The sequence below is a fragment of the Salmo salar genome, chromosome ssa04 (genome assembly GCF_905237065.1).
Source record: "Salmo salar chromosome ssa04, Ssal_v3.1, whole genome shotgun sequence".
Taxonomy (NCBI): domain Eukaryota; kingdom Metazoa; phylum Chordata; class Actinopteri; order Salmoniformes; family Salmonidae; genus Salmo; species Salmo salar.
The window spans coordinates 41,206,506-41,231,592 of record NC_059445.1 but is presented as its reverse complement, the minus strand read 5'-3'; the positions used below and the strand labels follow the sequence as shown (position 1 = coordinate 41,231,592).

General features: G+C 41.8%; 1 protein-coding gene and 1 non-coding gene across 5 annotated transcripts in view; both read left to right on the top strand.

The window, feature by feature from the left end:
• The window catches only part of LOC106603097 (voltage-gated potassium channel subunit beta-3), a 29,667-nt gene extending 5,301 nt beyond the window's left edge, over window positions 1-24,366 (top strand). Inside the window, exons 2-15 of one of the 4 annotated variants that reach the window (XR_006769617.1) lie at window positions 11,490-11,533; window positions 11,650-11,687; window positions 15,872-15,951; window positions 16,125-16,169; window positions 16,435-16,479; window positions 16,607-16,650; window positions 16,748-16,834; window positions 17,022-17,107; window positions 17,233-17,353; window positions 17,583-17,677; window positions 17,839-17,965; window positions 18,168-18,256; window positions 18,509-19,759; window positions 22,267-24,366. Coding sequence is in view for 3 of the 4 variants with exons in the window: in XM_014196307.2 (XP_014051782.2) it covers window positions 1,604-1,866; window positions 11,490-11,533; window positions 11,650-11,687; window positions 15,872-15,951; window positions 16,125-16,169; window positions 16,435-16,479; window positions 16,607-16,650; window positions 16,748-16,834; window positions 17,022-17,107; window positions 17,233-17,353; window positions 17,583-17,677; window positions 17,839-17,965; window positions 18,168-18,256; window positions 18,509-18,598 (1,254 nt within the window). In the remaining variant the exon portion in view is untranslated. Of the gene's footprint in view, window positions 1-410; window positions 1,867-11,489; window positions 11,534-11,649; window positions 11,688-15,871; window positions 15,952-16,124; window positions 16,170-16,434; window positions 16,480-16,606; window positions 16,651-16,747; window positions 16,835-17,021; window positions 17,108-17,232; window positions 17,354-17,582; window positions 17,678-17,838; window positions 17,966-18,167; window positions 18,257-18,508; window positions 22,095-22,266 lie in introns of those variants that run through there. The other 3 variants (XM_014196308.2, XM_014196307.2, XM_014196306.2) reach the window with 3 other exon arrangements.
• LOC123742641 (U7 small nuclear RNA) lies at window positions 9,927-9,981 on the top strand. Its single transcript, XR_006769791.1, has one exon. It is a non-coding gene; the product is annotated as a U7 small nuclear RNA (small nuclear RNA).
• Window positions 24,367-25,087: the final 721 nt, after the last annotated feature.

Sequence of the window (25,087 nt, the reverse complement as noted above, 5' to 3'; positions counted from 1 at the left end):
ATCCTTCGACTGCATGCCTGTGTTTCAGTATGGGGAAGGGACAAGCAGGAGATAGGGTGACAGATAGAGATACCATGACAAATGGGGGGAGGGAGAATCCTCAGTCAATATGCTTGAGTGACAGTAGGGTTTATGTAATAAACCGGGTGGCCTTTAACAGACCTGCATGTGCGTGTTTCTTGAGTATCGAATTTAAGGCTGCCATGCAGTTCAGGTTTATCGATGTGTACGCGTATGCACCGGTAAAAGGGATTTGAGATGTTTTTCATGCGATTCCCCCCCCTCCCCCCCGAATGGTGCTATAGATTCATGCAGAATAATGTATGTTATATGCATGTGTTAGAAAGCACACATTATGTTTAATGTGTAAACTATACAGAGAAAGAGAGAGAGAGAGAGAGAGAGAGAAGGGGGGCGCCTCTCGCAATCATCGATTTTACGTGTGTCGTGATTAACACTTTGGGAGCCTCTGCAATGAGAACCAGGGATTGGAATTATAGTTCTGAAGAGAATTAGCCATCATCATCATCATCAACAGCTCAAATGAGGCAGCTGGACACAAGGACATAGTAGCATCGCTTTATGCATTTGATTAGATAGTCTCAATGTTGCCCACCAATTATGCTGTGAAATGGTAACCTTATGCCACGGGGATCCTGTTTTGAAGTGGATGTGAAAGTGGATGAAATTAGCACGCCATTTGGCGGTGCTGATGTTGCCTTTTCTGCACCAGTTCGATGTCGTTGCGTGAGGCTGGGCACAATGTTAGACATAGGAAAGACATTGGATGTGTGCATGCGAAGACCATGGTGTTTTAGCGCGTGTTGAATTCTGTGAGCCTGTGAGATGTAGCACATCCCCGGTTTTTATTCGTTGTATTTGCGTCGAAATATGCAATGCGACCCGAGGTGTGAGAAAAATGCCTGTAGCTCATGTCGTTGTTGCGCCGCGCTCCGGGGCTCTAGCTGGGCTCGACAACGATAGACTAACCTCAGTTTGTAGCTGAAGAGGAGACAAGCAAGTTGATGAATGCTTTACCACCCTACCTTTTTAATTTGTAGCAAAAACATAGAGCAAGCATCTTCCTCGCCTCCAGGATCTTTCCGGATGTCTCTGCAAGACTAGTCAAATCAGCCGGCTTGTTTTAAGTGAGGAATCTGTTGCGCTCCCGTGCCGTGGAGAGCGCGGTTGGAGAGGTAGCCTACCCCAGCCCGTGGAACTGCTTGATCAGCCTCCGACTACGAGCCGAGGACCACACTGTATACCAGCTCCCAGCTGATGATGGGAGGAATGTTCTCACTAGAAACCTCTTGAGACTGAGCAACACCAGACAGGAGAGGAGAGGAGAGACGGAGACAGACCAGACGCTGACTCGCCAGGTTAGGGCCTGGATTCTTGCCGGCGCCTGTGGATCTGGCCAAAAAATACAAACCTTCCCTGTTTGGGCATTTGTCTGGACAGGGACATCCTCACTGTACAAGCAGCTTGACGTTGTAGCAGCAATTTTGCAGCCATTAGTATTTTGGGGTCTGACCCTAAGCAGCATCCCAAAGAGCCTCTCCAGGGGCCAATTTAGTAAACCAGAGACTAGGCAGTGGTCACTATGCAGGTTTCTTTCGCCTGCACTGAGCACAACCTGAAGAGCCGCAGTGAGGACCGACTATGTGGCCTTCGCACCGCGCCACCCCCTGGGGGAGGCAGTGGGGGAGGTGGGGGAGGTGGCGGAGGAAGCAACCAAGGGGGTAATGGCAACTACAACACCCATGGCTCAGCCAAGCCCAGGGAGCAGTCGGGGTCCCGCCCGGTTCCCCAGGGCCATGCCCACATGAAGGAGGCCATAGGGCGCCACAGCAGTATGAAATACAGGTGAGCATGGGGGAGGGAGGGGTACGGAGAGGGTTGCTGGATATTTGGGGTGGAGAGGGAACGGGCACGCCAACAGAGGTGGCACAGACAGATTGGGAGGGTATCTGATTCAATGAGTGAATGAGAGTTGTCTGGTTTTCATGTTGTGCCTGAAGAGCGATGAAGTCTCATTGACCTCCACTTAAATGATGGATCATTATGATGAAGGACTCAGACACAGCCCTCTCTCTGGAACATGACGGCAACTCCGGTTACCCCACTTTCACTTACCATGAAGGGCCTCTCAGACAGCCAGCTGCCATGGGGTAACTTCATTGCATTTCAATTAACACCTGAGTTGTAGTGGACGGTGAACAACTATGTTAGGATTACATCATTTACGTGGCTGGGAGTTTTTGTTTTTAGTGTTTCTCATGTCTATTTTTACATGTAAGCTACTGTGTGAAATCACAACAGCCTCATCCTATTTTGCTGGTTTCCTGAACATTTATAAGCATAGAATTCATCCAGCTGTGAGCGTTATAGTGGAAAGTAAGTACTATGTATTCATTTCATAGGATTAGCATCACCAGATAAGAACGACAATGGGACTGTTTCAGTGTCACATATTGTGATATTGAAATACAACAGACAGATCTGTATTCCTTTTTAGCCTGCTCCAGAATAAGATGGAGCGTAATAGGAGTGAGTAGTCGTTAAACAGATTGACAGCTGCCTACGTCAGAGGAAAGAATCATTCCCGATCCACTGTCCCACTGTCTTATTCTGGATGGGCAATGGAAATGCCCCTTAGCTCAATCGTGACACCATTCTCTTCACTCAATTAGGCTTTCATTTAAGAGGCCATTTAAATATGGATTTAGGCAGAAGAGGAAATGGGATGCCAGGACGTGGTGTTTTATGTCATTTGTGCATACTGCATATTGATATAATTGGATGGGGAATAACAACCTGATTAGTGGGTTTCTGTCATTGGGTTTGTTTTGAAATGAGTACACAGCCCATAAGGCCATGGCATTGTGCCTAGTGCCCACAGTGTGTGTCTGTGTTATTTTCAAAGCAGCAGACATCCCTGATCCTTATCAGACGCCCTCTGCCGGAGTACTCATCCCCAAATTCACCCTGTTGCCACCACCATCGCCCCCAGGGAACAGTGTCACTAAGCCCCATGTGCAACGATGACTATCAGAGAGAAGTTTTTTTTTTTGAACGTTTTCTTTATTATTCGTATGAAACATTCCTTTGACACACAATACACTAAAATGTTATGCACGAGAATCAGTTTGAAAATGAACTTAGAATAGGAAGTCCCTTTCCCTCGCTAACTACAATGGCCAGCGAAGACTATGCCAGTCTGGCCTAAAACAAGCTTAATCAGCATCAGTGTCCCTGTCCCACCATCATAACATGACGTTACCACACACAAATATCTGCTATGCTCATTTCAGTTCTCGTAAGGAAAACAGCCGATAGTGATGATAGTGATTGGAGTGAGCTCCCCTGTGTTGACTGTGTGAGCCTTCTCGTTCCGCATGTCGTCATCCACTCTGAGGGAAACAGCTGAGAAAGGGGAGAGGAGGTGGAGGTTGGAGAACTCACTTCCTCCCTCCTCCCGCCGCCTCCCTTTTCTCTGCATGTTCCCTAATTGCATATTGTAACTCATTAGCCAGATCATTCATCGGAGCTGAGAGGGACTCCTCTTTGGCAGGTCTCAAAATAACACTGACCACCACTCCCATTAACTAACTGTCTGTCTGTCTGTCTGTCTGTCTGTCTGTCTGTCTGTCTGTCTGTCTGTCTGTCTGTCTGTCTGTCTGTCTGTCTGTCTGTCTGTCTGTCTGTCTGTCTGTCTTTCTTTTTCTTTCTCTCTGTAATGTTGTCTCTCACCCCCTCTCTCACTCTTACTCTCACGCCTGTCTTCCTGTCTCCTCTCGAATTCTCTCTTCCTCTCTCTCCCTGTACTCTCTCTCCCCTTGCGCCACCATTCTACCCCTCCTGTGATCTGTCTCCCCTCTTCTCTTTTTCCCCTCTCACACTCCCTTCCTCTCCTCTCCTTAGTCAACACTTGCGGTGCATTGCAGCATTCTCTGCACAGTAGCCGGGAGAAGCTGTTATGTGTAGCCTAGCGGTTAAGAGCGTTGGGCCAGTAACCGAAAGCTCCCTGGTTCAAATCCCAAGCCGACTAGGTGAGAAATGTTCCCTGGAGCAAGGCCCTTAACTCTAGTTGCTCCTGTAAGTCGCTCTGGATAAGAGTGTCTGCTTAATGACTCAAATGTACGTGTGTGTTTGTTTAATATTGGTTTTCAAATATAATGTCAGTTATAAAAGACTATGCATGCCTTAGTATGTATGGGCATGTTTCTTTTGTGTTGTGTGATGCACTCCTTTGGGTGTTGCTTAAGTAATACAGTATGTACATGTATATTAGCATAGTATGTCTTTCCAGTTTGAGATGAAACTCCGCTGTCTGTCTAGTTGTATGTTCCAGTTGTGTGAGTGTGCTGATCTGAGTTGGAGCAGATCCATCACTGATTGTTCATGAAAACAGCCATCTCGTATATAAGAGATTCCAGGATTAGAAGAGCCACTGATGGAAGAGTGACAGGAGAACAGGGTTATTGATGACGTTAAGGTTGTTAGTAGAAGTTGGTCGGAGTTGAGTAGAGGATGTATTTGTGGCAGGAGGGTAGAGGGCGTGTGCCTGTGAGCATGCATGCTAGTGCCTGTGTGTGTGTGTGTGTTATTGTCATCGTTGGTGTGTATGTGCGCGTGCGTACGCGTGTGTGTGATGTGCCCCAGTGAACTGCACGCTCAGTGTGAGTCTGTATTGTGACAATTTGTCACAGCTGTATTTGTAAGAAGCCATCGCCCTGAGGAGCTGTGCACTTGCACTGAATCCACATGAAAAATATATACTACAGTTTACTATAGAATACTACAGTCCTTACTGTAAAATTCTATAGTAAACTGTAGTATACTGTAGAATACGATACTACATACTGTAGTATCCCTCGATCATGTGTAGTACTTACTATAGAATTTTGTAGTATACTGTAGAATACTATAGTAAATACTACAGTATTATCAGAAAGAAAGGCACTAGTACAGTTGAAGTCGGAAGTTTACATACACTTAGGTTGAAGTTATTAAAACTCGTTTTTCAACCACTCCACAAATTTCTTGTTAACAAACTATAGTTTTGGCAAGTCGGTTGGGACAAACAATAGTACGCAAGTATGAACACCATGGGACCACGCAGACATCATACCGCTCAGGAAGGAGACGCGATCTGTCTCCTAGAAATGAACGTACTTTGGTGTGAAAGTGCAACTTAATCCCAGAACAGCAAAGGACCTTGTGAAGATGCTGGAAGAAACAGGTACAAAAATATCCATATCCACAGTAAAATGAGTCCTATATCGACATAACCTGAAAGGCCACTCAGCAAGGAAGAAGCCACTGCTCCAAAATCGCCATAAAAAAGCCAGACTACGGTTTGCAAATGCACGTGGGGACAAATATTGTACTTTTTGGAGAAATGTCCTCAGGTCTGATGAAACAAATATAGAACTGTTAGGCCATATTGACCATTGTTATGTTTGGAGGAAAAAGGGGGACGCTTGCAAGCCAAAGAACACCATCCCAACCGTGAAGCACATGGGTGGCAGCATCATGTTGTGGGGGTGCTTTGCTGCAGGAGGGACTGGTGCACTTCACAAAATAGATGGCATCATGACGGAGGAGAATTATGTGGATATATTGAAGCAACATCTCAAGACATCAGTCAGGAAGTTAAAGCTTGGTCGCAAATGGGTCTTCCAAATGGACAATGACCCCAAGCATACTTCCAAAGTTGTGGCAAAATGGCAACAAAGTCAATGTATTGGAGTGGCCATCACAAAGCCCTGACCTCAATCCCATAGAAAATTGGTGGGCAGAACTGAAAACGTGTGTGCGAGCAAGGAGGCCTACAAACCTGACTCAGTTGCACCAGCTCTGTCAGGAGGAATGGGCCATTATTCACCCAACTTATTTTGGGAAGCTTGTGGAAGGCTACCCAAACGTTTGACCCAAGTGAAACAATTTAAAGGCAATGCTACCAAATACTAATTGAGTGTATGTAAACTTCTGACCCACTGGGAATGTGATGAAAGAAATAAAAGCTGAAAGAAATAATTCTCTCTACTATTATTCTGACATTTCACATTCTTAAAATAAAGTGGTGATCCTAACTGACCTAAGACAGGGATTTTTTACTAGGATTAAATGTCAGGAATTGTGAAAAACTGAGTTTAAATGTATTTGGCTAAGGTGTATGTAAACTTCCGACTTCAACTGTATATATTACAGTATACTATTGTCCACAAAAACACTACAGTATATACTACAGTATAGTATTCACTGTAGTGTTTTTGTGGACTTAAAGTATTATACTACAGTTAAGTGTAAATGCTACAGTATTCTACAGTGTACTACAGTATTCACTGTGGTGTTTTTTTCTGACTTTAGTCCGCAAAAACACTACAGAGAATACAACAATAAAGACAGCAAAAGCACAGTGAATACAATAGTATTTAGACCATAGTACCATAGTATTTTTTTCATGTGGGAACCATCTGTACTGTATATCTCTCTTGTCTCGGGTGAAACCTAACTGTAGGCATCAGCAAAGACTATAATGCTGACTTTACTGTAACAGACCAACCTGTGTGCTTCCAGTGTGCTTGTGTAATGATGTAAAGAATGTCCAGATCCCTAAAATCACCTAGCATGGCTCCGTGATTTATGGCAGGAGAGAAAATAGATGAGAACTTAGTGTAGGAACAGAAAGCATCTGTGCCTCTGTGTGTGTTCACTCTGTATGAGACTGTTCAGTATGTAGATTTGTGTGCATCTGCTCATCAAGTGTGAATATTCATATGAGCACACAGACCAGCAACCAGCCAGCTCATATGTAAGTAGGCTATGTGAGTTTACATTTGTGTACTGTGTTTCTTTTATACGTCTTCACATTGTCCCCCACAGACTGACAGACAGCAGCTCTGCAGATTGCAGCTCTGCAGATTGCAGCACTGCGGAGGAGGGAGGGGGGGCAGTTGTCAAACATACTGACATTGACAGGGACACTCTATCATAATCACCCAGAACCCAAAAGAAGTGTATGTTACATATCTACCAGCAGCAGCTGTAATTCGTACATTCCCCTCTGTTTGTGTGTTTGTCTCTCTGATTGTCTCAGGGCCAGATCCTAACTTCATTAGGCAAGCATATTGAGCTATAGACATAAGCTACTATGCCCACATGATAAAAATACTATAGTATACTACAGTATTTACTATAGAATTCTGTAATAAACTGTAGTGTAGTACTATACTATACACTAGTATCCCTCAATCACGAGTAGTACTTACTATAGCATTTTGTAGTAAACTATAGAATACTATACTACACACTGTAGTATCCCTCAATCAGGTGTAGTACTTACTGTAGACTTTTGTAGTAAACTGTAGAGGTCCACGGAGGTACTGCAGGAGGTCTGCGAATATATATATATATATATATATATATATATATATATATACATACATACATACATACATACATACATACACATATATATATATATACAGATGAAGTCGGAAGTTTAAAAACAAACAGGTTTGGCAAGTCGGTTAGGACATCTACTTTGTGCATGACACAAGTAATTTTTCCAACAATTGTTTACAGACAGATTATTCCACTTATAATTCACTGTATCACAATTCCAGTGGGTCAGAAGTTTACATACACTAAGTTGACTGTGCCTTTAAACAGCTTGGAAAATTCCAGAAAATGATGTCATGGCTTTAGAAGCTTCTGATAGGCTTATTGACATAATTTGAGTCAATTGGAGGTGTACCTGTGGATGTATTTCAAGGCCTACCTTCAAACTATTTTCCTCTTTCCTTGACATCATGGGAAAATCAAAAGAAATCAGCCAAGACCTCAGAATTTTTTTTGTAGACATCCACAAGTCTGGTTCATCCTTGGGAGATATTTCCAAATGCCTGAAGGTACCACGTTCATCTGTACAAACAATAGTACGCAAGTATAAACACCATGGGACCACGCAGCCGTCATACCGCTCAGGAAGGAGACGCGTTCTGTCGCCTCCAGATGAACGTACTTTGGTGCGAAAAGTGCAAATCAATCCCAGAACAAATAGCACATATGGCATCATTTAGTAACCAAAAAAGTATAAAAAAAATCTAAATATATTTTATACTTGAGATTCTTCAAAGTAGTCACCCTTTCCCTTGATGACAGCTTTGCACACTCTTGGCATTCCCTCAACTAGCTTCATGAGGAATGCTTTTCCAACAGTCTTGAAGTAGTTCCGACATATGCTGAGCAATTGTTGGCTGCTTTTCCTTCACTCTGTGGTCCAAGTCATCCAAAACCATCTCAATTGGATTGAGGTCAGGTGATTGTAGAGGCCAGGTCATCTAATGCAAAGACATAGCAATTGGAACCAAAAATGGCAAATTTGAACTGATCAGACCAAAGGACAGATTCCCACCGGTTAAAAGTCCATTGCTCGTGTTTCTTGGCCTAAGCAGGTCTCTTCTTATTATTGGTGTCTTTTAGTAGTGGTTTCTTTGCAGTCTCCTCTGAACAGTTGATTTTGAGGTGTTTGTTACTTGAACTTTGGGAAGCATTTCTTTGGGCTGCAATCTGAGGTGCAGTTAACTCTAACATATTCTCTGCAGCAGAGGTAACTCTGGGTCTTCCTTTCCTGTGGCGGTCCTCATGTGAGCCAGTTTCATCATAGCGCTTGATGGTTTTTGTGACTGCACTTGAAGAAACTTTCAAAGTTTTTGAAATATTCTGGATTGACTGACCTTCATGTAATGATTGACTGTAATTTTCCTTTGCTTATTTGAGCTGTTCTTGCCATAATATGGACTCAGTCTTTTAGCAAATAGGGCTGTGTTCTGTATACCACCCCTACCTTGTCACAACACAACTGATTGGCTCAAACGCATTAAGTAGGAAATAAATTCCACAAATTAGCTTTTAACAAGGCACACCTGTTAATTGAAATGCATTCCAGGTGACTACCTCATGATGCTGGTTGAGAGAATGCCAAGAGTGTGCAAAGCTGTCAAGGCAAAGGGTGGCTACTTTGAAGAATCTCAAATATAAAATATATTTTGATTTGTTTAACACTTTTTTGGTTATTACATGATCCCATATGTGTAATTTCATAGTTTTGATGTCTTCACTATTATTTTACAATGTAGAAAATAGTACAAACAAAGACATTCTGTTGAATGAGTAGGTGTGTCCAAACTTTTGACTCTTACTGTATATATTAAAAGTTTAATTTTTTTAATGTTTATTTCTATATTTTTATGTGCTAGTAACAACATAATAAACACATTTTGTGTTGACATACCTGCAGTAGAAAAGAGGATAATATGTTATTTTTAATAACATCAACTTTTCATTTGTTAACTCCTAATATTGAGCAAATTACACTCATTGTAGCCAATTACACTGACTGGAGTATCTGACATAGGCTCTGAAAAAGCATCTGTGAATAGGCTACCAGTGGGGCAGTTGTGTCTGACTGCTAGTAAGCTTTCTTGACATGTACTTAATTTTTTGTCAACACATGGCTGACCTTTGTTTAACCAGCAAAACAGCTGCTCATTGCGAAAATGTGTTTGGAGTTACCTGTTAGAGTTCACACTTTCTCTTCCAATTATAATATCAGGAGGTCAAAATAATGAAGCACTACCTACCAAATCTATTCACTTTAAAATGTTGATTACTTCTCTTCGCCATTATCATTCACCTGATGATAAGACAAGACGTGGGGGAACAAAAGTTTGGTTAGAGTATGATGGGTGTCCCTGGGTCTCCAGTTTTCCTGGTTAGGAGTCCCTGGGCAACAAAAGGTTGAAGACCCCTGCTGTAGAATACTGAAATACACACTGTAGTATCCCTCGATCATGTGTAGTACTTACTATAGAATTATGTAGTAAACTGTAGTACACTGTAGAATACAGGTTATTGAAAATTTGCTCCTTTATCATTTTTCTAGTAGGTTTCCTCAAGGAGAAAGCCCACACTTCTATGTCAAAGATAATAAAACAAAAACACTACAGTATACTACAGGCAGCAAAAACACTACAGTATACTACAGTATAGTTTTTAAAATAATATCTGCAAAAAACACTATAGTAAATGCTACAGTATACTACAGTAATATCCGCAAAAAAACAACTATAGTAAATACTACAGCAATGTCCGCTAAAACACTACACTACAAAAGCACTATAGTAATACTACAGTACTACAAAAACTATAGTATTTGTTTATGTGGGTGGGAGTGGTGAAAACATGGGCGTTAAGGAAAGGCTTGCGATTTTTTGTTTTGTAGTTATCAGCTAAAGTGTCATATCTATGTTGATGTGGTTAGTATGCTGTGATTTGAATCCCTGTCAGTATTGAAAGTGAGAGTTAGTGTGTTTTGCCCAGAGGCTAGTTTGTGGGGGATAAAGAATGACTCATGCCATTTATTATAAAGTGCTCCATCCTCCCTCTCCCTTCACATACAGGATCATGCACAATTTTTTTTGAGTACATTTGACTGATACAGAAACACACAAATCACGTATGTATGTGCTGTATTTACGCACACAATGGCACACAAATGCACACATGCACAAGTCTAAAAATAGCTGCCTGGGCAAATAATAAAAGAGCAGGGAAAATAAAGCAGTGCCCGTCTGCCAGGATCTAAACGCTCTGACAGTCTGTCTCTTTCCATCAGGCTATTTGTGGCAAACGCAGGCAGGCAGACAGGCAGAGGGGCGAGGCGCTGGAGATAAAAAGATGGCGAGCAGCAATGAGTTCCGCTGCAGTTCTGCTGCCTCTCCAGCTGGCTTATTAGATTGAAGGAGAGCATGCGTGGAGGAGAGCGAGGATGAAACCCGCAGAATTTCCAGTGGCACACACTTGCATGACCAGAAGTCACTGCAGCTCTCTGATCCCACTTCTGTCCTGCCCGTCAACAGTCAGCTGTCTGGATAATCAGATGTGGCAGGCCCGGCACTGGGCTCTAGAACCATATAAACCATTTCAATCAGCCCCATGTTATTACTTATATGCAGAGTATATACAGCTTCGTCTGGCGTAGGGGTGAAACCCCCCAGTGCCCTCCCATTGTTATAGCTTATGCACTATATTACACTGAACTGTTGATGTGAGAAGGGTAAAGGTCAACTGTTCAACATTGGCCGTCTGTGCACTCAGGCAAGGGCGATCATTTTATCACTGCCAGAAATACACTCACTTGTCCAGATTTCCAAGCAGATCAAAAATAAATGTATTGGCCTTACCCAAAGTTATTCAGAATTTGTATCTGCAGATTGTGTTGAAAAATCTAGTGGAGAGGTGTAGGCATTGACCCTTGTAATTTAGGAAACTCAATTCTGTGAATGTACCTACTGTGCTGGAAGCACTAGAAGTGCTAATGTAGGTAGCTTCGAGGTGCAGTACATCTTTGTCATGTCTCTAACAAATGTTCCTACCTCTTGTTTTGTTTTCCCGACCCCTGTCTTTCTCTGTCTCAGGAACCTGGGGAAGTCTGGTCTGCGTGTGTCCTGCTTGGGGCTGGGTTAGTACAAAACAAATGGACCAGAACAATATGCATTAGAGACTCCCTGAGCAATGTAACAGAACTGATTCTCTCTGTCTCTCTCCGTATGTCTGTCTCTGTCTGTCTGACGGTAGGCACCTGGGTGACATTTGGATCGCAGATCTCTGACGAGGTGAGTTTTTTGTATTATGTAACAATGATTTGGGACGCCATGTTTAACCCAATCTGAGGGTGCAACTGTTAGTCTCTCTCTGTCTCACTCTCAGTCTCTCTTTTAGTCTCTCTTTCTCTATTTCTCTCTCTCGCTCTCTCTCAATTTAATTCAAAGGGCTTCATTGACATGGGAAACATTACATTACATTACATTGCCAAAGAAAGTGAAATAGACAGGAAATAAACAAGGTAAATAAACAATCAAAAATGAACGGTAAACATTGCACTCATAATTTTTTTTAATAGAATATAGACATTTCAAATGTTATATTATTGGCTATGTACGAAAGTGAAAAGAAATAAACTGATAGATATAGGTTGTATTTACAATGGTGTTTGTGCTCTCTGTAGGTGAGGGCTTTGTTATGGAAGCTTTGAGATTCACTTATTTTTAGGTGGTTGTAGAATTGTAAAAAAAAATCTGGATTTTGATAATTAGCGGGAATCGTCCTAATTCTGCTCCGAATGCATTGTTTGGTGTTTTATGTTGTACACTGAGGATATTTTTGCAGAGTTCTGCACGTAGAGTCTCAATTTGGTGTTTGTCCCTTTTTGTGAATTGTTGGTTGGTGAGCAGACCCCAGACCTTAAAGGGCAATGGGTTCTATATCTGATTCAAATATTTTAAGTCAGATCCTAATTGGGATGTCAAATTTTATGTTCCTTTTGATTGCGTAGAAGGCCCTTCTTGCCTTGTCTCTCAGATCATTCACAGCTTTGTGGAAGTTACCTGTGGTGCTGATGTTTAGGCAGAGGTAGGTATAGTTTTTTGTGTGCTCTAGGGCAGCAGTGTCTAGGTGGAATTTGTATTTATGGTCTTACTGAGATTAACTGTCAGGGCCCAAGTTTGACAGAATCTGTGTAGAAGATGTAGGTGCTGCTGTAGGCCCTCCTTGGTTGGGGACAGAAGCACCAGATCTTCTGCAAACAGTAAACATTGACTTCAGAGTCTAGTAGGGTGAGACCGGGTGCTGCAGACTGTTCTAGTGCGCTCACCAATTCATTGATATATATGTTGAAGAGGGGGGGGCTCAAGCTGCATCCCTGTCTCACCCTGAGGAAAGAAATCGATGTGTGTTTTTTGCCCATTTTAACCGCACACTGTTGTTTGTGTACATGGATTTCATAATGTCATATGTTTTCCCCCCAACACCGCTTTCCTTCAATCTATACAAAAAATCAACAAAGCATGAGAAGACTTTGCTTTTGTTTTGTTTTGTTTGTTTGTCAATTAGGGTGTGCAGGGTGAATACGTGGTCTGTCATATGGTAATTTGGTAAAAAGCCAATTTGACATTTGGTCAGGACATTGTTTTCATTGGGGAAATGTAGGAGTCTGCTGTTCATGATAATGCAGAATATTTTCCAAAGGTTGCTGTTGATGAATATCCCACGGTAGTTATTGGGGTCGAATTTGTCTCCACTTTTGTGGATTGGGGTGATCAGTCCTTGGTCCCAAGTATTGGGTAAGATGCCAGAGCTGAGGAGGATGTTAGAGAGTTTAAGTATAGCCAATTTAAATTTATGTTCTGTATATTTTATCATTTCATTTAGGATACCATCAACACCACAGACCTTTTTGGGTTGAAGGGTTTGTATTTTGTCCTGTAGTTCATTCAATTGAATTGTAGAATCTATTGGGTTCTGGTCGTCTTTAATACATTACTCTTAAGATTTTTTACTGAACATGTATATGTTTTTGCTATTTGTTCTTTGTTATAGAGCCAAAAAGATTGGAGAAGAGGTTTATCCATACATCTCCTTTTTGGGTAGACAGCTCTTCATGTTGTTGTTTGTTTAGTGTGTTCCATTTTTCCCAGAAGTGGTTAGATTCTATGGATTCTTCAATTAAATTGAGCTGATTTCTGACGTGCTGTTCTTGTATTTATGTACTGCTTTGGTGAAACCATGGTGAAACTGTAGGCTCATGGTTTCTGTAGGAGTCTGGGTCTGGGTCTCTGTGTTTTTGGTTGGAAAGGTTCCTCAATTCCTTTCTTAGGTTTTTGTGTTCTTCATCAAACCATTTGTCATTGTTGTTAATTTTATGAGATTGTCTGGTTGAAATGTTTAGATTTGATAGGGAAGCTGAGAGGTCAAATGTATTATCGAGGCTTTGTACTGGCAAGTTTACACCTTCACTATTGCAGTGACACGTTTTGTCCAGGAAGTTGTCTAAAAGAGATTGAATTTGTTGTTGGCTTATTGTTTTCTGGTAGGTTTCCACACTACTTTCCTTCCATCTATAGCATTTCTTAATAGTATGCAGTTTATTTGGCTTTGATGTCGCATGATTGAGTATTGCTCTGTTCAAGTAGACTGTGATTTTGCTGTGATCTGAGAGACTCTGGGTTGAGGTCGGTAGTAGTCTACAGTACTGTGACCAAGAGATGAGCTGTAGGTGTACTTACTGTAGGAGTCCCCTAGAAAGCCTTACTTTGTCTATGTACAGACCCAGCGTGCGACAGAACTGCAGGAGTTATGACCTGTTTTTTTGTTGGTTGTTTTGTCGTAGCTGTGTATTGCGGGGCATATTGGGTAGGAAATGCTGTCACCTCCAGGTAGGTGTTTGTCCCCCTATGTGCTGAGGGTGTCAGGTTCTTGTCCAGTTCTGGCGTTTAGGTCGTCAAAGACTAGTACATGTCCCTGGGTCTGGAACAGTGGCGCTCGGTGCTGTTTAAGAATAGGGAAGACGATTTTTACTTTTCATGAGCATAGCCTTATTTCTATTACAGTATATTAGATGACTCTCATTCATATTCCATTCACCCAGTTCACTGTAACAGCAATAGGTTTAGGCTACAACATGATTAAAAAATGTTCTCTATAGCCACCATGAGGTTGCTACAACCTAGCCTATGAATGAAAGTTTACCACGTAGGTGCACACAGGTCGAGAGAAAATGTTGAGGTGACAGACAGTGATACATTCAGAGTGTAATCATTAGTCCAACAGTTGCAAATGAGACTTTCTATTGTTTCTATTCAAATTAATATTGTTTCTATTCAATATTGTTTCTATTCAAATTAATATATGTTTATCCCCTTTTCTTAAAGTTTGCTTACGTTTAAGAAACGTTGTTCTACAGAATCGGCAGAATAAATACCCCCCTGATCATGCGTAAACACAATGCACTTTCATAGCAGCCATGTTGTATTCCTTCTCGCATCTATGCGCTCTCCTCCTCTCACCTTTTCCCTTCGCTTGTGGACTTCAATGCACAACACATCAGCTGTATGTGACCATGCCAAAAAAACTTTCCAAGCCAAACCATATCATAACCACTACACACAGCTTACATCATTGTCACCATATTAGCTAAAGTAACGTCACAGTCAACATAGCTAATAGAACGAATGCGTTAGTAAACCCGTTACAATCATGCACTAACGTTACAGTGTACAGTCAGTAAGTAATTTAGTACTTACACCGGCGTGCCCCCGTGACAATAAATTAGTTCAACCAAAAGCTTATCTTGACTTTGAAGAGTTTCAGTGTTGTGTTGGATAGTCATAGCCAGCTAGCTAACATATCATTTTTATGAAACTCACTGAGGAGGATGGTCCTCCCCTTCCTCCTCTGAGGAGCCTCCCCTGGTCTGGAAATGATTGATCTGCCCCTTTATGATGGAGAAGCTGTCTTCATTAAAGTATGGAGATTCTAGTGGGGGGATATAGGTAGCACACAGGAGAACATTTTTTTCTGTGGAGATAATTTTCTTATACATTTCTAGTCAGATGTCAAATGTTCCTGTTTTTATTAATTCAATAGAGTTAGTTAGGTCTGCTCTATAACAAATTAGCATACCCCCTGAGACACTTCCTTGTTTCACACCTGGTAGTTTGGTGGATGGGACTACCAGATCTCTGTAACCTAGAGGGCAACCAGTGGGTCCGTCTCCTCTACAGCATGTTTCTTGTATGATGACAATGTCTGTTTTTCACAATTTCTTTGGTGAAGTCTGGTAAAGTGTGTGTCTCTTTCACTCTCGCTCTCTCGCTCTCTCTCTCTCTCTCTCTCTCTCTCTCTCTCTCTCTCTCTCTCTCATTCTCAGTCCCAGTCTCTATCTCTCAGTCTGTCTCTCTGTCTGTCCCTAATTTTCTCTGTCTCAGTCTCTCTCTCTCTCTCTCTCTCTTTGTCCCCTCAGATGGCTGAGAACCTGATGACCATTGCCTATGAGGCCGGGGTGAACCTCTTTGACACAGCAGAGGTGTATGCCTCCGGCAGGTCAGCTTTGTGCACCATCCTCCACTGCTCTCTTCTGTTCCTTCTCTTTGTCTCTATACACTCTGCCTGCCTCTGTCTATCACTCCCTCTCTTTCTGTCCATCGTTCAGTCTCCCCACTGTTTATTCCCGTTTGTTCATATTGTCATTCCATCACGTCTTCTCCTCTCCACAGGGCTGAAATCACCCTAGGGAACATCATCAAGAAGAAAGGATGGAGGTGATTTGAACCATACTTCTAATGTGACTCATCTGCATATGAGGAGCTGTCTGTCTAGTTATACTACATCATACATATTTTTTCTGTGAACTTTGCTTTTCACATTTCATAAGCACAGACAGACATCGTTTTTTAACATAGATTGGATCTTTTTTTTCAAATGCTTTTAGCTTCTCTGTGGTTGTCATCGTATTACTGTGTCGTGAAAGGATACGTTCTATTTCATTCTTGTGCTCTCTAACCTCTCCTCCCATTTCACTGGCAGGCGTTCTAGTTACGTTGTGACAACCAAGATCTATTGGGGAGGGCAGTAAGTATCCTGGGGGGGGGGGGGAATGCCAGATATAACTGTCATTATTTCTCCATTGTTCTGGCAAAGTGCCTCTGTATTGTTGCTATTTATCCCCTGACTATACTGGAACTCGATCACTCTACAGGGCGGAGACAGAAAGGGGACTCTCCAGAAAGCACATCATTGAAGGTACAATCAAATTAAGGATACAGTGGCAATGGTGATGACGACGATGATGAGAATGACAATAAGGACGGTGATGACGATGATGCCCATTACATTGCAGGTTTGAGAGGATCCCTGTCCAGACTCCAGTTAGATTATGTGGACATGGTCTTTGCCAACCGTAATGATGTCAACAGCCCTATGGAAGGTCAGTCACAGTCACACCAGTCCTACTACTCCATTGTCATGTGTTCATTGCTCTGCCCCCAACCCTTTATGGTGTGTAATATGCACTCGAAAACGTGTCTTGAGGTTTGCATTCTAAGCATGTAAAGCTGTGTTGTTACAGTATGTTTATTACCAGCGTGTAACAAGTTGGTTCATGTCATTTGCAGAGATAGTCCGGGCCATGACCTTTGTAATAAATCAGGGCATGGCAATGTACTGGGGCACCTCTCGCTGGAGTCCCATGGAGATCATGGTGAGTCCCCTGTTATCGCTCCCTGTTACCTAATACATTCCAGTCAACACCTGCTCCTGTTAGGCAATGGCGCAAGGCCATTGGTGCTCTGGGGTGATGGTGTTACTCTGTTTCCCTGCCACCAGGAGGCGTACTCAGTGGCGCGTCAGTTTAACCTGATCCCACCAGTATGTGAGCAGGCTGAGTATCACTACTTCAAGAGGGACAAGGTGGAGGTGCAGCTCCCTGAGCTCTACCACAAGATAGGTCAGTCGTCCACAGTCCAGCGAACAGCGCCAGATGTCCTCACAATGCTGCTTGCAGAGAACTCTTAATACATTGTCATTTCTCTCTCTCTCTCTCTCTCTCTCTCTCTCTCTCTCTCTCTCTCTCTCTCTTTCTTTCTCTCTATTTCTCTCTCTCTCTCTCGCTCTCTTTTCTTTCTCTCTATTTCTCTCTCTATTTCTCATTCTCTCTCTCTCCCTCTCTTGTCTAGGTGTAGGGGCAATGACCTGGTCTCCCCTTGCGTGTGGACTGATCACAGGGAAGTACAGTGAGGGTGTACCTGACATCTCCAGGGCTAACATAAAAGTGAGTTCTCCAGACAAAATACAATTCATTCATTAGTGGATATTCTCCTGTGTTTTCTACTTGATTGGAATGATTTAGTTTCTATCCCACTTTTTGTCCATTAGGCCTACAACCGTGGATGACACAATTAAATATTTCTGTGTTTGTTCTGTCTAATATTGGTGCAGGGTTACCAGTGGCTGAAGGATCGGGTCAACAGTGAGGAGGGACGCAAGCAGCTGGCCAAGATCAAAGAGCTCCACCTAATGGCCGACAGACTAGGCTGCACCGCCGCACAGCTAGCCATCGGTATGGACGACGTGCGTGTGTCTGTACATGCGTCTCTGTTTTTTGTCCATCTCTGTTTACCTAATGTCTCTGTCTGACACTCTAACATACCGTTTCGAATTGAAACACAGACTTAAATAGAAAGCCTCAATCTGCCACATCAACTCAGCCTCCATCTCTGATCCCTCTCAGTGTTCTCTCCTTGTTCTCTGTCCTCCTGTAGCCTGGTGTCTGCGCAGTGAGGGAGTGAGCTCAGTGCTGCTCGGTGTCTCCAATACTGACCAGCTGATGGAAAACCTGGGTGCCCTTAGGGTAACAACCCTCCCCTCAACATCATACCGCTCTGATTTTACACTTTTCACTGAACACTCAATCAGAGCTCTTCAAACTAATGACATTGTCATAAGCATGAAATGTAACAAATAATTATATAATACAGAAAGTCTGTGTTTTTAGGCATCCTTAATGTCACTTAAGATTCCATTTTAGATTAAGCAAACAAGCAAGCAATCACCAAACCATTATGTCCTAGTCCTAAACTGACATTCCATGTTATGCCTGCAGCTTATTTCACAGATGACTCCTCAGACCGTGGCTGAGATTGACTCACTCTTGGGAAACAAGCCCCACTCCAAGAAAGAGTCGCGAGCATGAAGAGGAACTGATGGAGTAAAGGACAGTGTCAGAGAAAGATGACGAAAAGGTGATGACGTCGAGGAACATCGCTCTTTCACCCTCCAGTATAATCAACAACCTGCATGTCCTCAGCAACATTGTGCTTCCAGTATTTGCGCATATCCATTCGGCGCATTGCATTGTATCATGTATGAAAAAAAATCTATATTTTAATGTGCAAAAACAATGATTAGATCAGATATATTACAGATCCCTCACTGACTGATAATGTCCACAAACAGAAGGTGAGGCAGGTAGCCAAGCGGTTAAGAGTGTTGGGCCAGTAACCGAAAGGTCGCTGGTTTGAATCCCTGAACCGACTAGGTGAAAAACCGTTTCGATATGCCCTTGAGCAAGGCACTTAACTCTGTAAGTCACTCTGGATAAAAGTCTCTGCTAAATGACGTAAATGCGAGGCCAAATCATGGAGCGTTTGGTTTCTTCCAGAAAGACCAATGAGGGTAAAGTTGGAGATAGGAGGTAGTTAAATGGAGGCGCTCAGTATCTTCAAGCAAACTGCACTCTCCTTTATCAACAATGAGATGAGAACTTTTTGATGCCATGAAGCAACTTGAGACACAGCTCTGCACTCTCCCATTGACTGTGTGACCGGTGCTGTCATACGACGCTCTTTCCCCACAGTTAGTGAGTCGCTATGACGTTTAGTACCCAGCAGAGAGCCAAAGGTTAGCAGCACATAGGTGTCTGGCTTGTCATCTCCTTATGTGACTGGCCCGTCACTCTGTGTCCTTTAACAGCAGTGTCTTCCTAGGTGTCTTCTCTGTGTGTAAACTGTGTGCATGTCCCTTTAAGAGAGACCAGCCCAAGCAGGGTGTAAACGTGGCATGGCTTTTGTGGTTTGTGTAGATTTGCAGTGCCCCTCGAAGCAGTCTTTTTGCACTAGCAGGTGGGACGGGCTGATCCAATCTCTGCACTGGCGGGCACATTTTGGAGCTTTACTTTAATTACTCTCTGCAAGCCCGCTGACAGGGTCTGTGTCTGTGTGACATGTGTATTGTCCTCCACATCAAAGCAATTTCTGCGTCAATAACAATGACAACTAAGGCTTTTCCTGCTTGTTTGGAAGAGCCTATTTACTCATCCACTAAAGACTGTGGAGAGTGGACCCCCTAATGAAAGGTACTGTAGGTAATTCCTCCTCAGCCTTAGACAGTGGGGTACAACCCACTGTGGTAAACTAGCGATCTTTCAATGTGTTTTTGTTGCTTTGTTTTAACATTTCAAATGAGGCCACCTAACATGCAAATCATGACCTTTACATGAAGAATTCCTCTGTCTTCAAAGTGCAACGTTCGCCCCATAATGTTCTGTGTGTTCTGTCTCACTGGGAATGAGTCAGACAGAGAGAGGTAGCAGAGTGAACTCAAGTGTGTCTGAATTGAGAAATGATTGGCACCCTTGATAAAGATGAGCATAAAAGACCTTATAAAATAACAAGACAAATACTGAGCTATATTGTACGCAAAAGAAATGGGGAAATTATATAATTTTATAAAAATACTATTTCTCAGAGAATAGATTTTGTTTAACAAGTAATCATTTTGCTAAAAAGATGGGGGTCAAAAGTATTGTAATCTCTGTTTTCAATACTCCTGCACCCTCCCCATCCGAGGATAACAGCATTGAGCCTTTTTCTAACATGTTTTATGATATTGGAGAACACATTGGGAGGGATCTTAGACCAATTCCTCCATACAGAATCTTTCCAGATCCTGATATCCTTTGTCTGTGTTTATGGACTGCCCTCTTCATTTTAAACCACAAGTTTTCAATGGGGTTCGACTCCAGAGACTGAGATGGCTATAAATTGTATGGCCATTTCAGTCTCTGGACTTGAACCCCATTGCATTGCAAAATGTTGATTTTGTGGTCAATTAACCATTTCTTTGTTTATTTGTATGTGTGCTTGGGGTTATTGTCTTGCTAGAAGATCCCCTTGTGGTCAAGTTTCAACCTCCTGGCAGAGTCAACCAGGTTTTTGGCTAAAATATCCTGGTAATGGGTAAAGTTCATGATGCCGTTGACCTTAAAACAAGGGCCCCAGGACCAGTGGAAGCAAAATAGCCCCATAACATCAAAGATCCACCACCATATTTTACAGTAGGTATGAGGTACTTTTCACATATGCATCTTTCTTTCATCGCCAAACCCACCACTGGTGCGTGTGGCCAAAGAGCTCTATTTTCATGTAATCTGACCATAGCACCGGTTCCAATCCAATCGCCAATGTTGTTAAGCAAACTCCAGGCGTTTACATTTGTTGGATGACGTTAAAATAGAGGTATTTGGCCACGAGAGTATTGAAAACAGGGATGCCCCTATCTTTTTCATGTTTGTTTTTTTACTTAATAGTCAATCTCCTTCTCTGACCAATTGTATTAGTATAAAGTATACAGGAGTATACAATATACATAGTTGAGTATTTGTATTATTAGTTTTATACAGTCTTTTTTGCTCATCTTAATCAAGGGTGCCAATAATTCTGGAGGTGACTGTAAATAATAATTTAGACTTTGATTAAATGCAATGTGCTTTTTTGCACTTCCCTGGGGATGAGATTTAGACAGTGTTGTGTTGGAAGCAGATTATATTGGGTGTTTCAGTGGGCAGCCTGAATCCAGCTGCTTAGCCTACTTCTGTAGTTCATTGTAGTTTTTCCTTACCAAATATGATTATTGTTTCCCAATTGTATTAGAACTTTCAGTCCATTTTCGTCTCTATTTAACTTCTGTTAATTACATGTAGATATTACTCCTAGTATCAGGACGTACTCCTGCTATGTGAACCTCTCATGTAAACCCTTGGTTTGTGGTCAGGCTCGGGAAACGCTCCAGGGCACTAGTGAATTTGGGATGAGAGAGATTTGTACCACACTTGTTATCCCCCTGTCATCACTGATGATTGATCTCTTTTGATACTGGTTTGTTTGTGTTCAAATCACTGGTGTATGTAAATACTAGAATATGGAATATTGGAATAGGAACATTTTTGGATTCTGAAGTGAGCAAACGACAGATCTAACCAGATTGACATGTTGTTTTGTTCTGTGTTTATGTATTTTATTAACAGGCTCCAAGTGGAACTGAAAAGCATCCACCTAATGTACATACATGCCTAGATCGCTCCTTAAGACTAACTTTGCCTGCATAAGTTATATTTTACTGTCTTGAAACAAAAAACTGAAAAAAGACAAAGAATCCTTGAATGTATTACTGTATGCTTGCCCTTAAAATATCAGAAGAAAATTATACCTCATATGTCTTTTGGTGGTCATGCAACCAGATCTACCGGCAGCTTGGCAGGGCCACACACACGCACACACAGTAGTTATCATGGTCTGCCTGCCTTTTGGCAAAGCTGAAAATCAAGTAAAGATTTTGCATTGATTTAAAATCATGTCAAGCTTCTGTATATCCATGTTCCCACAAAAACCATTAAATGGCTAAAAAAAGTGTTTTGCAATATTGCGCAGTATTTCATTGGCATGCTAAGAGCAGGTTAGAGAAAATCGTCCAGTGGTTTTCTATTGAATGCATCTCTTATATGCATTATTTGATGTTAATTACTTGCTCATCTCACACAGTCACTCATTAAGGGTTCTGCTCATCCTTTTTTTGTGTAAGCAGAGAAAAAAAATGCAAGATGGTTTGCATTTTGCTGACAACCGTGAGTGAAGGGAACCTCAAGAGAATCATTACCATGGCAGCAACGGACAGGGATATTTTGGAGATGACCAGACATTCATCATTGCCACCTCGTGCCAGTGTGATTTAGATGGACTGGTCACCACTAACACTCATCACCATCTCCATGCCCCTGGACATTGTTAAGACCACAGTACATTATCCAGGTGCCTGTCACCCCCTTGTTCTATGCCTTCCTTCTTTTTCTATCTCTCTTCCCTCTTTGCAAGTCTCAGTTAATTCAGCCTGTGGTTTCTGTTGAAACCATAGCACCAATTTTCTTAATGAATTTCTGCCCAATGCAGTTTGAAATGTATTGGGATGAATCTTGTCCTGGAGGCAAAGCTGAGCGGTTTCCACTAGATGAGCCAGCCACAAAGTCCAAATCGTCTATATCGTTAAAAAAAAATCATGAAAACAAAAATTTGCTTTTTGGTCTTAATTCAATGTAAGGGTTAAGCATATGGTTAGCAGTGTGGTTAGGGTTATGTTTAACATCAGATTTGAGGCTAGGCCAGCTAGTGACCACCCTGCAGAGCTGCCTCCAAGACAAGATTCATCCCAATAAATGCCAACCTCCCAATCCACATACTTATAGAGTAGTCGTTTTTTTGTTCAAATGTAAAAAGCCACACCTTCATGGACCCACAACCTTTCCCAATGCATTTACAGGCTCTTCTCAACCTTATGGAATTGATTGTTTTCCACAGGACGCAGACACAATGTGAGTGACTAATGGCCAGCAATAGCACAGATGTGGCCTGGTGAATCTGCCTGCCTTCTCACTGCATGTCACATCACCTCTATGCGCTCTGTCTACTTCCTCATCTTCCCCCTTCAGTCTGTTCTCTGTCACCAGTCTGTCAACCCTACTCCCCTCGGCGGACTCTCTCCTTCTGCTCAGTTCCTCTGTGTTGAAGTAAACACTCTGAGACAGCTGGATGTCTGACCTTTACAGAGTAAAAGAGAGAAGTGGGGAGGGAGAGACATCAAGGTAACAGACCAGTAGGCTCTGTTGTGTTTCAGATGATGACAGCTTTTTGTGTTAGGACTCTGAAAAACATGCACTGCACAGACTGGAAAACCAGCATTTCTGTCAGATTCCATCGTTCAAGCACCTTCAAGTTCCACCAGGTCTTATTTAGACAGAACAAACTGATCTAAACTGACAGATCAGATTGTGTCTGACTCCCAGACAAGGGGCTTGTCCAGCTCTTCACCTGCTGCTCCTTCCATTTGCTTGACAGAGAAATCACATTGACTGATACAATGTCAACAAAGTTCTATAAAGCATCCGTCTACAGACTGCATGGTATACTAGACTTCTGGCCTCCACAACTGTTTACAGATTTCCTCTTTTCAAACGTAGTTTGACCTGTACAATAGGACATCATCCTCCCTTCAACTGATCAATCGCTTAGTTTATTTATTCATGAAAAGTAAAGGGATAGTAATGCTTTCAAATTTAATTCATGTTTTAATATTTATTTAATGAAAAAAATATGTTCTCATTGATACAAGCTGTTTAACATGAATATTGCAATTTATTGTCTGCGTTTTTTTTGTGTGTGTAGATTGGCCATCAGACAACAGTAAATAAACTCAAGAAACAAAACAATAAAAGTTGATTCAACATATATTATTTCAGTACATTCACTACCAACGATTTGTCCAGACATAGAAGGCCACAGTAAATAGCCTGTTACGTTGATTATTCTAACAAAGAATTGGCTAGCATCTTTTTTTGTTTTGTTGTTGTGTTATTTCTTACATTATTTGCTTAGAACGTTTCTTGTATTATTACCGACAGCCGGACACACCATTATATGTATATATACTGTATTTACATTCAGGTCTCTGACTGCTGGTTTTAATATTTCTTCATTTCTATTTATTTTCTGGATTATGCGTGTATAGTTTGTTTTCTTTTTTCTATGTATTAGCTACTGCACTGTTGGAGCTAGAAACACAAGCATTTCGCAGCACCTGCGATAGCATCTTCAAATCTGTATACATGACCAATAAAAATTGATTTTATTTCAATATTCTTTCTGTTGATATGCGCATGCGTATTACCCCCCACGAATGTTTTTAAACAACGTGCCTCTGGTAGTGATCATTCAGTCCAAGATGGCGGACCTCTTAGGCTCGATCTTAAAATCAGTGGAAAAACCTCCAACAGTGGGCGACAAAGAGACCCGACGAAGGGACCGAGGTATCAGCAATGTCAATCTATAGTCATTTTTCCTCAATTCGTTTGTAACTAGTTGATTGTAATGAAAAGTTACAGGATCCCTTACGTGGTATTCCCAACCTCCTTATCATCTGTACAGAAAAGTATCCAGTCACATACGAGTATTTGCACTTGTGGTGAATTGCATCCTTTTTCAATCAATAAGATGTCTCCGATTGGTAAAAAAAAAAAAAAACTGTTATTTTAGTCCACTCATTGGCCAAAATTATCCTTAATTGAAGTGCTGCGTGGGAAGCTGTTTGTTCATGCAAAGCATCTCCGCCTCTTTCACAGTCTGCGTTAGTTGATAATAATGAATATTATATGGTACAGTTCATATGTAAATCACATGCAGGCTATGCTAGTAGTCCCTAATCAGGGAAATGATATGTGAATTACACCTAAACATCTATAGCATATGATCCTCATATTTACTCAACCGTACTAAATCCAAAACCATATCATATCAACATAATGAAAGTTATTTTTCGTCAATAAAAGTCAGTGGTATAGGAGATATATTCATATATA